Source organism: Vidua chalybeata, chromosome 12 (assembly GCF_026979565.1).
Source record: "Vidua chalybeata isolate OUT-0048 chromosome 12, bVidCha1 merged haplotype, whole genome shotgun sequence".
NCBI classification, from domain to species: Eukaryota; Metazoa; Chordata; class Aves; order Passeriformes; family Viduidae; genus Vidua; species Vidua chalybeata.
This window is the reverse complement of record NC_071541.1, coordinates 7,625,761-7,639,132: the sequence shown is the minus strand read 5'-3', so window position 1 is coordinate 7,639,132 and position 13,372 is coordinate 7,625,761. Positions and strand designations below refer to the sequence as shown.

Sequence of the window (13,372 nt, the reverse complement as noted above, 5' to 3'; positions counted from 1 at the left end):
AAGCACTGAGGGTATGGAGAGGCTGGGGTTATGGGTAAGGACTTGGAGAGGAGCAGAAATGCAAGGTAGGGACAGGAGGATAATTGCTTGTTTGCCTGTGAGCTTAAACCTCAGGCTGTGCAAGACTATGACTGTGCAAGGCTGCACATGCCATTTTTAATGAAAGTAAAAAGCAAACAAGTATGTTAATTTAAGTGGAAATAATGAGTCAGACAGAGTGATAGAATAAGGAGACACAGGTGAAGTACTAATCACTACTTCCAGATTTACTAGCATGTCTCAAGAGGGTGTGTTGAAAAGGATTAGGAACTAATCGGTTCGTTTTTTCATGCACGCATCATTGAGGTGAATAGACCATTGTAGCTGAAAGTGGAAGAGAAACCGCCTTCATTACAGCAGGAAAATAGCAGTCATGAGGGGCTACTAAAGAGGCAGCAGTCAATATGCTGCTTGTGTGGGGATGAAAGGGAGTGCAGCACTGCAAGGAGTGCTCAGAGACATTCAATCAGATCAGAAAGTGCTTATGAAATGAAAGTACGTCAGGTGGAAATGAAGAGGCTGATCTTGTCTTCACATGTACATGAAATAGCTCTGCAGAACCACAGTGATCAAAGGGTAAAGGAGGAATGCTGGGCTCAGCCACAATGCTTTCACCTTCACCATTCCCAGGGTGGAGGTGGCCAGGAAGGCAGTGGCATCTGGCCTTGGCTCAGTGGTCAGCGTGTGATGTGCTGGCTGGCAAGAAGGGCTGGCACAGGATTCAGGCAGCATCAAGGTGCTGGATGTGCAATGCCAAAGGACAAGGCAATAATGGAAGGCACCTGCTGCATGAGGACCTGTCAGGTGGCAGGACAGGTCCCTTGCCTGGCCCTCGGCCATATTACTCTGCTTCCCAGTACTTCTGCTTATTTAGGGCAGAATTGTAAGGATGTAAAACCTTAAGTCACATTTTCAGAATAAACACTGACAACACAAATCTCAACAGAATCTTGTGTATCAGAGCTAGCTGCAGACCCACAGAAATACACCTGGTTTAACAGGGTTGTGCAAGGCCACGGCAGGATGACATCAGTTCACAGTTCATGTTCACTCATGAATGAAAGATGGGATGTTCAGAGACATGGGTTTGCTCAGTGCATGTGGCCAGGGCAACTTCTGTGCTCATTCTGCAAGGACATAGACCTTTGAAGCCAGGAGAAGAAACAGACTTTGCATGTAGGTGGTGACAGACCATAATTTCCTTTCTCTGCAGCACATTAGGAATTCACAGTTATTTTTTAAAGAACAGCTTTGACAGCTGTTTTAAAGAACAGTTTTGACTTACATCCTGCCAGTCAGGCTACTTCAGCACTGAACTTCTTCCAGCCTTTCCAGTCTCACTGAGGTTTTACAGTGTCCCTTCAGTAGAGGTGTTTTGCTGGAGAACTTGTGTTAAGTTCAGCCAATGTTTCTTTCAAGGTTAAGAATGTTTGGGTTTTTCTCTTCCTCTTCACTCCTCTGCTCACTCCTAAAAATTCAAGCCCTTCATAAGTATCCATCAATCTTCTACCTAAGCCTGATCCATAGACCCTGAGTTTTGGATTAGACACCACAATAAACACAAATTAAAAATAACAAGTCATTAATTTTTAAAGGTCAATGAGATTTTCTAAACAAATATCTGACTTTCAAACAAAACTGTGTAGGCAGGAGGTCATAAAGCCTGGGATACAATACAAAGGTTAAGTATGAGTGAGCTAAGATAGCCATTTCCCTGTGAAACCAATTAAAAAGCAGATGTTACCTGTTTGAACACACAAAGGGAGGATCTGGCAGGTTTACTGCCTACTGTGATAGTAAATTTGTTTTAGACAGAAGTGTTTTTTAAAGGTCAGTTCCTGATCATCTCTATTTATCAAAGCAATTTTTTGATCCACTGGATTTTTCAGTTGCACAAAGGTATCTGAAAGGCTGCAGTAGTGTGTTCTTTCATTTCTCCAGGCAGAAGATGAGTTTGTGTACTGGCCAAGTCGTGAGGAATCCATGAACTGTGAGGCCTTTACTGTGACCCTTATCAGCAAAGACAGACTGTGCCTCTCTAACGAAGAGCAAATTATCATCCATGACTTTATCCTTGAAGCTACCCAGGTAAAGTAAACCTTCAAATGTGGGTCTTTGCTTTTCACCAAAATTATATTGATGCCATTTAAATACAGAAGAAGAGTTCAGAAGATTTTTGGAAAGGAATTACTTGTAAATGCATGTGGATGCATGTTTCTCTCAGGGGAAAGGTATTCTCATTGGCTCCTTCTCCCTCTCACATCTTCTACTTCCAGGTAGATTCCTCTAGCTAGTAAGGCTAGTATTAACTGTCTGTCTTGCTTGAAAGTGAAAACATGTGATTTTACCAAGGTGTATTGTCTTATTTCTGCTTACAAAATTCAGCATTTATAGTTTAATTGTTCGGGAGTCTTAACTAATCTTAAAAATGTAAGCATGATTGTTTTGAACTATAAACCTGCTTCTAGTTTGTTATCTGGATGGCAGCTGGACTTTGCTGCAAAACATTTGTTTGCAAGCCCGTTTAAATTTGACTCGGTTGCTCTTGTTTGACTTTTGAGCCATAAGGACTCTGAGAGAGGTTTGATATGAGCCCTGAATTCAAATACAAAATCTTATATTGATTAAGCCTTTTGTTAAGCTTGCATTATTTTAGGGTGCTCACTGTTACAGAGATGCTGGAGCTGTGTATCCTCTTTCTATGTAAACTGTTTGGAAGAAGAAAGTTTCCCTCCAGTTTGCAGTGAGGCTCTTTCCTCTCTGTCCCTGGGGTGGATGCCTGTGAAGTGGAGGAAGCTAACGCCAGGCTGGTTTGTCATTGCAGGATGACTACGTTCTGGAAGTCCGCCACTTTCAGTGTCCCAAATGGCCAAACCCTGACGCTCCCATAAGCAGTACCTTTGAACTTATCAATGTAATCAAGGAAGAGGCCTTAACAAGGGATGGCCCCACCATAGTTCATGATGAGTATGTCATCACTTTTCTCCCATTTATGTGCAAATTGTACACTCAGCTGAAAGACACTTGTTAGGACTGACGTCCATTCCTGCATGGAGTAGGTGGGGTTTAATAGTCCAGGAGTAGGTGGGGTTTAGTAGTCCAGGGAACAGATTAAGAATATATAAACTTCTAAGGATGAGTTTTCAGTTGGCATTTGAGGCCAAATACATTTTGCTTAGTGTAGTTTTTGTGTTGGCTATAATCTCAGGAGGTGAGGCTGTTTGCTTTGGAAGCATTTTGGGTTCTTCTGCTCCTGGAAGTATCCCAAGCAAATCCTACAACCTGCTTCAGAGCCCAGCAGAGCTTTGCTGTAGATAAGGCTCTAAGCAGCCTAAAGTGGGCTGATGGAACCAAGTTTCAAAACAGCCCAGGCTCCTGTCTAACAGCTCAGGTTTCACGTGCCATGTAAGACAGAACAAGCTTGACTCGGCTGTGTCTCCTGATGAGCAGCGGAAGTACCTTGTGACAAAGGGCCCCGGTCTTCTAAAAGCAGATTTATTCTTTCTCCTTTTGCTTCCCAAAAAATATTCCAAGAGGCCCATACAGTGCCAAGTGGGCGTGAGGGGGCCCACTGACTCCAGGCCAGCATACCCCAACACTTGCCTCTTCTGTAGCACAGTGGTGAGCATTGTCTCACCAGCTATGCTTGAACACCCGGTTATAAAGAGTGCTAAATACTGCGTTGTATATTATTACTTGCACACATTATGGAGCTGCAGACTACCATTGTAGTGAGGCTGGAGCCTGGGTCTGACCTGATTTCCTCTGAGGGACTGTTTCCTGGTGGGCAGAGCACTTCCTGGAGTCATTCTGTGCTTAAAATCCCAAGGAAGCCCAACTTCTGACAGTGCTCATGTTGTCCTAAGAGCGAGCACCAAGCCAGCACAAACACCTGCTCCACCTGCAGCCCCCCTGCGCTGCAGCCTGTTAGATTTTGCCACTGCCACGAAACAGAATCAGTGGGAAGGTCTTGGGAATTTTTGCAAAAGCTTCACTACCACTTTCTGGTGTGTCAGTGGCCAGAGCAGGCACTGTGCTGATGTCCCAGGAGGGCATTCGTATCCACCAGTGCTGCCGGAGCTCTCCCTGCACATTCACGTGTCGCTGCCGCAACAGGTTTTTCCCAACTGACTCCTGCAAATGGTGCCTTGGGCTGCAGCAAATAGTTTTTCTCCTACCACCTCCTCCCGCCTTGCTTATGCAGACTTTAAGCTCTGTTGCCTTTCACCAGCACTGATTAATTCCAGGCTGGTTTTAATATTCACGCTTTGGGTAGTCTGAAGTGAAGTTTTGCTGCTCTTGCAGTATTTAAGATTATGTTTTACAAAATTAGAAACATTATTGATTTGGGCATTTCATTGCTAGATGAAAAGAGAAAATCAAAATTGCATTCCAAGCAATGCTGAATCATTCTTTCTGTATATTGCTTTTTTGGTTTATTTGTCATATTCAATGATTTTATCTTTACGCCTAATACATAATGTGGATTCTGCTTTTAATTGGAGTCTAAGGAAATGTAGCTGAAAATGAAAATTTCCCTTTGCTACATGCAACAACTATATCACATAATCTACTAATAATTACAACTGCATATTAATTCCAAATATATGAATTTGCAGATAACTAAATTTATGTGGTATTTAGGAAGTACATGGTGGGATGAACTTGATAACACTTTTAAAAGTTCAGAAATTCCAACTTGAGACAGTTGTCAAGATTTTTAAATGTAACTGCCCAAGTGTAGGCAACTACATACAGATTTGCTGCATAATTTTCTGCAAGAAAAGTCTTCAGATTGTTGAGATCTGGAAATTATCAGCCCATGCAAAAATGATGCCATTACACCCTCAAAGGGTTTTAGTTGTGTCCTGTCAAGTACATGCACTGGGTACTTTGTCCACTGTCCCTGTAGACGAGTCACAGCCATCTGTATGGTGCTGCTTCTCCTCTAGACCTTACATCCAATAGAGCACATCCATTGTGATCTGAGTTCTGTTTCCCATTTCTAGGTAAACTGAGTTTGAGTTTGCAAAAATCATGTAAAATTAAGTCAGCAAATGTCTTTATTTCCATGGGAATGCTGTACAAATCCTAGTGGCCAGCCTGCAAGACAAGATGGCATTGCAGAATTTGCTGATTATTTCAGTTTTCATATAAAGCTCTGCAAGTGGCTTAGAGAGCAGGTCAGCACTGATGACCCCATTTAGCAATGGGAACATTTAAACACAGACTTTCTCAAAGTCACAGAGCAGACCCATAGCACAGCCAGGACAGAATTTCAGTCTCCTGAGTACCAGGAGAGCAGAGGAGAGTGGAGGCTCCTCAGAATCCATTGTGTAGGATCCTTCATGATGTGCCTCACACCTGCACCTACAGCCTAAGCACACCCCAAGCTTGCAGCAGTGAGGTTTCCACCTGACCAGTGTTTCAAGGATATCTCAAGGACTGAGTCGTGCTTCTGATGAATAACTGCTTCTTGGGATTTTATTACATGACAACACAGCTCAACTCTTCAAAATCTGTAATGTCTCCTGGGTGCCTGGCTCAGGGATGTTGCCTTTACCGATGAATCAGACCTAGGCAAGACTTTGAGATGTGCCCCAATTACTTGTGAGCACCACAGAGCTGTGTTACTTTTCTGCAATTGTCAGATGTGGAGGAAGAGGCAAAGTCTCATTTCTTTCTAATCACTCATGTTTTGCTTGAGCTCCCACTAATGAATTTAAAATACACTGCACTGTAATGCAGATGCTCTCAGCCCATGTGGTGTGGGGGAACTGATTTCAGTGTTACAGTCTCCAGGCTGGGTATTTTGGAATGGCTCATATTCTGCTGCTGATACAGTTCTTTGTGTTGAATAGTGCAGATAACCTGAGATTACTGGCTTACCATCATTTCTTCTATAAATTAAAATGACAAAAAATTAGCCACTATAAAACAAGCTATTAGTAAATACAAAGAGGAACTACAGTAATTAAATAAGGCTTTAATGACACTTCCATGACTCTGTGTCAGTGCCCTGGTGTGTTTCTGAGTAACTCTTCATTTTGGTGTGGTTTTCCAGGTATGGAGCTGTGTCAGCAGGAACTCTGTGTGCCCTTACCACTCTGTCTCAGCAGCTGGAGAATGAAAATGCTGTCGATGTTTTCCAGGTGGCAAAGATGATAAATCTTATGCGGCCCGGAGTATTTACAGACATTGTAAGTCTTTAAATGGACTATAAATAGACAGTTTATAAGGTTTTCATCTGAGACCAAAAGCATGAACTAAAACATGCATTGTGTATGTTATCAAGCCCTACAGCATCTGCTACCAAGCAGAATTTGCATTTGAACGTCTTTTGTGTAGTTGTCATTTTTTGTTAACCTCAAAGCCACACTGTAAGTCTCTGATTTGCACTTGAACTTATTTCTCATACTTTGGAGGGGAGCATCATACAGGCAAGTCCTAGCAGAGAAGCACCTTTCAGCTTGTCACCATCTGCCTGCCAGCCCTGTGAGCTAAGCTGTGCTCTTTAGATCTGGCACGTTGTGGTATGAAGGGATGCTCAGGGCAGGTGAAGCTGCAGGGCTGAGGCCCTTCCCTGAATATCCAGCAAGAGCAGCCCCCTTACCTCAGTGTGTGGTACAAGGCTCTGGCACCCAGGGAGTGGTCTGGGGCTGAGCTGCGGCCTCAGGTTTTGTCCTGCCCTCCTGAAGTGTTTAACAGTATATCAGAAATAATATAATCTACCCAAAACTGGAGTTTGGGTTGACAAACTGCATGAACAGAGGTAATTGCTCTAAGTCCATTTCTTTGCTATGTGTTTGTTTCTGGTGAATGAATGCCCATGACCTTCCCTGGAAATGCCAAATTACAGTGCTGCTCATCTATGTACATTGAAAGGACTGAAATAAGTTGTTCTTTCTTTTCCAGGAACAGTACCAGTTTCTTTATAAGGCAATGCTAAGCTTGGTCAGCACTAAGGAAAATGGAAATGGTCCCATGACACTGGACAAAAATGGTGCTGTGATGGCCAGTGACGAATCTGATCCTGCAGAAAGCATGGAGTCTCTTGTCTAATTGGAAACCTGAAAAGGCACTTAATTTGTAGAACTTCTGAAGACTGAGTGAACTTTTTTGAGGCCTTTTTTGCCAGACTCTAGGTTATACAATAACCCAATTACTTTTTTACACTGATAAAAGTTTTGATATTTATTTTTTGCCATTTTATGTCTTAATGGTATCCTACTGAGCATTTGCACCTCTGTTTATTTCACACAGTGAAACGCAATTTTATCTAGTTTGCACTATATGATCAGTGTTACTGCCTATAATATCCTAATACAAGACAAGCCCTGATGTGACATTCCATGACAACAAACATATGCTTTTTCTGTTTTGTTTGAATGCAGTGAAGTTTTGCTAACTACAGTGACCCTCGAATCTTAAATCTTGAATGCTAGGCCAGATGGATTCTTTCTACAACAGATACTGTACCCCTTAGTACCATATTTATTATTTAGTGATCATGTTAAAGTTTTGGTAATGGTGTTCTGCATTCCAGTGGAGTGGATGAGCAGTGTTCATCCTTTCTTGACAAAATGTGGCAAGTGATTATTAGCTACATTGAAGGTCTAACAGCCTTGTGGAGCTGAAACAATTATTTCTGTATTGTTTCAAATTGCTGTGTTGTACACTTACAGGCCTGAGACTTGCTTCACATGGAATATATAAATTACATACAATATAATTATAAATTAGCTGCAATTCATACGTGAGATGCGGTGATAAGTTTTGAATTTACAATTTCAAAGTTTCCCCATGTGTTCAGGAAAATGTTGATTTTGGTTTTTAACCAGCCCTGTGATGGGAAAGTGTTTTGGTTTTATATTCATCGGAGCCAATACAATGAGAAATCTACAACAACCCAATATCAGAGCAGTTTTCAGATATATTAAAGGTAGCAATATTTTACATTACTAAGCTATTCAATATTTTAAACACATCTAATTTCCTTACTATTTCTTGAATATGACCTCACACCTAATGGTATGTTACATGATGACAGGCGTTTCTTAATTTCATAACTGTTAGATGCCATTTTTACAGGTGTGTAATTTTCATACTTTAGTGCTAAAACATAAAGTACTGATCCATATTTACTGGTGAAGCAAACTAATAAAAAAACTACCTATAAAGTTACATTCTCCCTCTTTTTTTTTTGCCAGACTAATTCTTTAGCAAAAACCTAGTTTGTTGTGTTTTCCCTCCCATGCCAATAGAATAGTTTCCCCCAGATTATGTCAGTAATTATTGTTTGGAGCATTTAAGTTTACATCCTCACTGGCTCCCTCTTCCTTTATATTTGGTTGCAATTCAACGAAGTCAATCCCTGTTTAACAAAAAAAGTAAGCACATGCTTAATTCTCCTGAAAAATAAAATTAGTTGTGCCCTTCATAGCTTGGCTGAGTAGGGAGGGGTTAATGAGTCTGCCTGGAAAAGGAAATATGTGATTTCAGCCATCCTGACCCTTGCTGTACAGTTAAAGGCACTATCCCTTATATGTGGTACTAATTTCTTCTAAACTACAGAAAACAGGCATTGTAATTTTTCAGGACTTGTCAAAATACTACAACTTCTTTCTTTTTTTTTTTTTTTCTTTTAAATGTAAACCTATTCATTTCTGCCAGTCCAGTCTTGCTGAAATACAGATATTTGGCAAGGTTCTGTGTATTTCCATTTACAAGGAAGCTGAAAGCAAACTGCTTAAAAGGATATTGAGAGTAGATATACTTGTTCAGAACTTCTTAAGGTGCAAACTGGTGCAAACTGATACAGCCTCACTGAGAGCAGAGGAGCTGTGCAAACTGGTATGTGCTAACATTTGGTCTTTTATCCTAATAAGAGAAAGATTCAATGTATTCAAGGATTCATCAGCAAGCTTTTACACAGTCACATTTACTTCTCAGTTTGTTGAATCCCTCCATCCAAGCAATCCCAATAATTGCTAATACCAAACAAAAAACTGAAGCCCATGGTTTCAGTAAGGAAATCCCATGTCCAGCAACAGCTAGTCCAAATAAAATATGTGCAGAATGTTTCAAAATACTGTAGTTTGCATCCCCTTTGCACTGCATGGAGGTGGGAGTCAGTAGTAGTTAGGACTGGCCCTCCAGTCACTACACCCCAGTAACAGAACGGTTTAAGTAAGTTCTCGAGTGCTGTTCCCAGCAAGGGCTGGAAGGTTTTGCTGAGTGGTTTTCTGGCCAGGCTGCATCTGCCTCAGAGGCTGCTGAGCCCCCCTGTGCCCCCAGTCCTGAACCTGGACCCAGCCAATGCCAGCTGGTAGCACAAAGGGACTCATGAGTTGGATCAGTTCAATCTAGAAGTGTTTTAAGTTCCTGGGGAGATGTAGGGAGAAGTTAGAAATTCAAACCTTGCCAACTAAGTGACACAAAGATTACTGCAGGCATCAAGAGGCTGGATTTGTTCAGTACTTTCAGGTGATTACTTTTCATTTCAGTGGCATGATGGAAGATAACTGTGGTTTGTGACACACTGCCTGAATACCCTTGGTTTAATCCCTTACCTTCTCACAAGTTTTAAACATCAATAAATGAAGGCTGCGGGGGTTGAACTTTGGTAGATGCTTTGGAAATCCATGCATTTGCATTGGCATTTTCCAACACCTGAAATACTTGTTTGGGGTTTAATCCATGGGGAAATAATGTCCACTGATGTTCTATGAGTTCTCCATGGATTATTTCGTAAGGGAACTCCAGCTGTATGTTACGTGCTGTGCTGACAGCCAGGTAGCCAATAGATGGTAGTGATGCACGAGGCTTGAAGGGGTGAAGCTAGAAGTTGCTTGTGAAGGTCAGGATTAAGCACACAGAAGAGCCAAATCTATCCTCCTGTAAGCAGCTGCAGTTCTGCTCTCTTACACAGGTTTGCACCCTTTCCTTGGGACTGAGTGAGTGGCAGAAGGAGCAATGTCTGCTCAGAGATGGGCACTGATAAACTCTCCTGATGCTCCCACGAGTGTCCAGCCCAAGTCCTGCTCTGCAAATCACCACCTCTTGCTTTTGGGACCCCAACCCCTCGGCTGTACCCAGCTCCTGCCATTCAGTCAGGATGTCTTTCAAGCATCAAAGGTTCCCAAGCAATGTGCAGGTCTGCAAATTAAGAGAACCTGAGAACATTCCTATATCACTGCAGAGTGTGGTCCTCAGCACCAGCCCTGAGAAATAAGGAACAGAAGGACTGAAGCACACATGTGTCTACATTTAGAAAATACCATTTCTCCACGTCTTGCACGTGTCCTGTGCCCACAGACCGTGTGAAAGATGTGAACTGTGTCTTGAGACCATAAGAGCAGCCAAGCTTTCCAAGTGGGAATGCTTGGAAAGCTTCTGTGTCATCTGAACATCTGAAATAGGTGGCAGGCTCAGAATAACCCGTCCTCCAAACATTCCTGTGTGTGAGCTTGGCTTTTGTAGGAAGGTCTGGGGGAGCCAGTGGGACTGCTCAGACCACCAAGTCTTCTGCAGGATCAGTGTCTAAAGAACATTCATTTTTAACAGCATTTGTCCTTATTTCAGTGTCTGTTTCTAAATGCTAATTTAGAAACAGGGAAAAAGAGAAATCCAAACCCCTTAAACTTTTCCTTGTGACTGTTCCTGTGCTGTGGGTCTACTCTAGGTTAGTGGAGTCATTTACAGGATCTGCAAAATTTCACTTGTATTTCCAGCTTCTGACTGCTTGAATTGTTTGAACACAGAGTGATACATTGGAACATTAGGAGAAGAATCTTTATGATACAGCACAACTGCCTTCTCATTAATCTTTTTTAAAGCTGATGTATTTTATTTAAAAGCTAAAAAGTATAGATATGGATTCTACCAAAGATACATGCTACTAATTCTCAGCAAAACAAAACCAACTTAATTTAAAAAAAAAAACTGTAGTTGTCTTGAAGATTTAGCAGTCTTTCTCAAATTCATGTCTTTTGACATCAGATCTTTTGTTCTGAAGTTTATGTTCAGATGGTGCCAGTGAACTTTTATATGAAGGGAAAATGCCTATTTGTTAATCTACTGCATTGCTTTTCTTCTTTTTCTTTTTCTCTTTTTTTTTAAGATGTAATTCACTATTACCCTTTGCTCTTCTTCTCCTTGTTGCCATTCTAATAATGTGAACTGCATTGGCTTCACTTATCAAAGGAGAAGGAATGCAAAAATAAGGAAAGAGAGGAACTGTAATAAAGAGATTTGGCCTCTACTTTGTCTTAGCTGTTAAACTGTTTTTAGTGTTTTTGTTAACTATTTGAAAAGGGAAGCATTTTCTACAGAGGATAATTAATTTCAAGAAAAATGTCTTGAGTTTTAAGAATAAACGTCTCCAAAAGAGGAGATAGTCAATTTTATACAATGTCACAACTCTCCAACATTTGGGGTAGTGACTTTTTTGTTTTGTTAGAACACTTGAGACTAGCAAGCAGCCATTGTTTCTAAAGACCGAAGCATTCATGTGTACTCCTATTTTCTTTTCCTCCATTTTTAAAATAGCAAAGTCATTAAAACTGTAAATATTTTGTTGCTTAGATAAGCATCTTCTGGGAACTTTGTATCTATGGTATATAATCATAGAATTTTATATTTTCATATAAAGCTAATTTTTTTCTAGTTTCACCTCCTTCCTAGTTCTGTGGTGGTTATGTGAATACAAACCTTCTGTGTTTCAAGGTAGTGAGACGCCATCATCACACTCCAAAAAAGATTTCCACACATGTCATTTCTTTGGGGCAGTGATTGTGAAAGTTGGATTTTTTTTTCTTTTTTATTCCATTGTCAGTGTGTGCAACAGGATTTAGACTTAGCCAGTCACTAGATACGTTTGTCTCATTGATCCATTCAGAAGAAAAATAAAAATGTGGTGTTTGGTTTGGGGAAAGGGTGGGAGGGAGTATTTTGAGGGAGACTTTTTGTTCAGTTTTGGTTTTTGTTTGGGGGCTTTTTGTAACTTGAAGAATCTTCTTTTTGTTATGTTAAACTATATCAAATCATTCTATTATAGTGTTATTTAATATGTAAATTGTATTGCTATACATAAAATAAAGTATGGTTTTTGATGTATTTATGGACTTCTTACTTATTTGCATCGGGTACACACAAGAACAGATGCAGGAGTCAGTATTTCATTGTCCCAGGCGTGCAGGAATGATGAGATCCAAGGCCTACTGTAATTAGATCTCAAACTTCCAAGCAGTACTCAGCTGGGAACTGCCAGTGACAGTGGAGTTCCCTTCTTAGTTGTCTCCAGCTGTTAGAGAGCTGCCAGTAAATAACCCCATCCCTTTCCACCAATGCTCCTCCCCAGACAACTGTGACCCATCAAAACCCCTTGTGGACGGGGGACTGTCTCCATTCTGAACAGGACCTCAGATCCTGAGCTTTCTTGCCAGCTCCTTTGACGTGCCCTTTCCTTAGATCTATTTCTGGCTTACCAGCCTGGAGGAGCAGGGGCTTCCACCAAGCCACCATCACCCTGTGATTTACTGTGATGAATGGCATTGCTCACTAACCCCAGCACTGTGGCAGGAAAAGCAAAGTGCTCATTCCCATCTCAGATAGACTGGGGGGGACACAGATATTCCAAATCCTAGAGACAATGCAGCAAAAATCCCCCATGGAGGGTGTTGGTAGTCACTGCTCCTTGCTGCTCTAGCCAGGGGCTGTCACTGAGGTGGACATATGTGATGCCATCGATGCTCTCAGTGTTTTGCAACAAAACCTTGGCAGCTCCAACGTCACCTCCATTCTGGTTCTGTGCTCAGAGCTGTGTTAACTATTTTGTTGTTCCTGGGGGGAAGCCACTCAGGTTTGTGGACAGATTTTTGTTGCAATCTGCTGCTGGCACAGCAGCTGCCCAGGCTGGCAGCACCTTCAGAAACAGCAGCACTCAGCCTCCAGAGCAGCACCTGCACAGGGACAAAAACATCAATAACTCAAACTGCTTGGTGATGTGAAATTGCTGATTAAAATCAATACACTACATCTGCTGCCTTTTTGTTGTTGCATTCTCACCTGTAAGGTCTGTGTTCTGGTTGACTGGGTGGAAGAGGGATCCTGGAGCACTGGATGGGGCTGTGATCAGTGGGACACCACACAACAGCCTGATGACCCTTGCCAAGCCCCCCACCTCGTAGGGTGCTCCCTCCAGCCCCTGCTCTGGGGTGCTGCCTCACGTTGCACCCAGTAGGTGCATCCCACCAGTAGGTCCTGCTGCTTCCCAGCCTGCCACACCTGCTCTAGGGGATGCTCCAGCACCTCCAGTGCCCTCTATAACTTT

General features: G+C 41.9%; 1 protein-coding gene across 1 annotated transcript in view; it reads left to right on the top strand.

Annotated features, from left to right (window-relative positions):
- The window catches only part of PTPRG (protein tyrosine phosphatase receptor type G), a 394,477-nt gene extending 382,321 nt beyond the window's left edge, over positions 1-12,156 (top strand). Inside the window, exons 26-29 of the mRNA XM_053953681.1 lie at positions 1,981-2,127; positions 2,864-3,006; positions 6,104-6,239; positions 6,955-12,156. Coding sequence (XP_053809656.1) covers positions 1,981-2,127; positions 2,864-3,006; positions 6,104-6,239; positions 6,955-7,101 — 573 coding nt within the window. The 3' untranslated portion in view covers positions 7,102-12,156. The remainder of the gene's footprint in view (positions 1-1,980; positions 2,128-2,863; positions 3,007-6,103; positions 6,240-6,954) is intronic.
- The last annotated feature ends 1,216 nt before the right edge of the window (positions 12,157-13,372 follow it).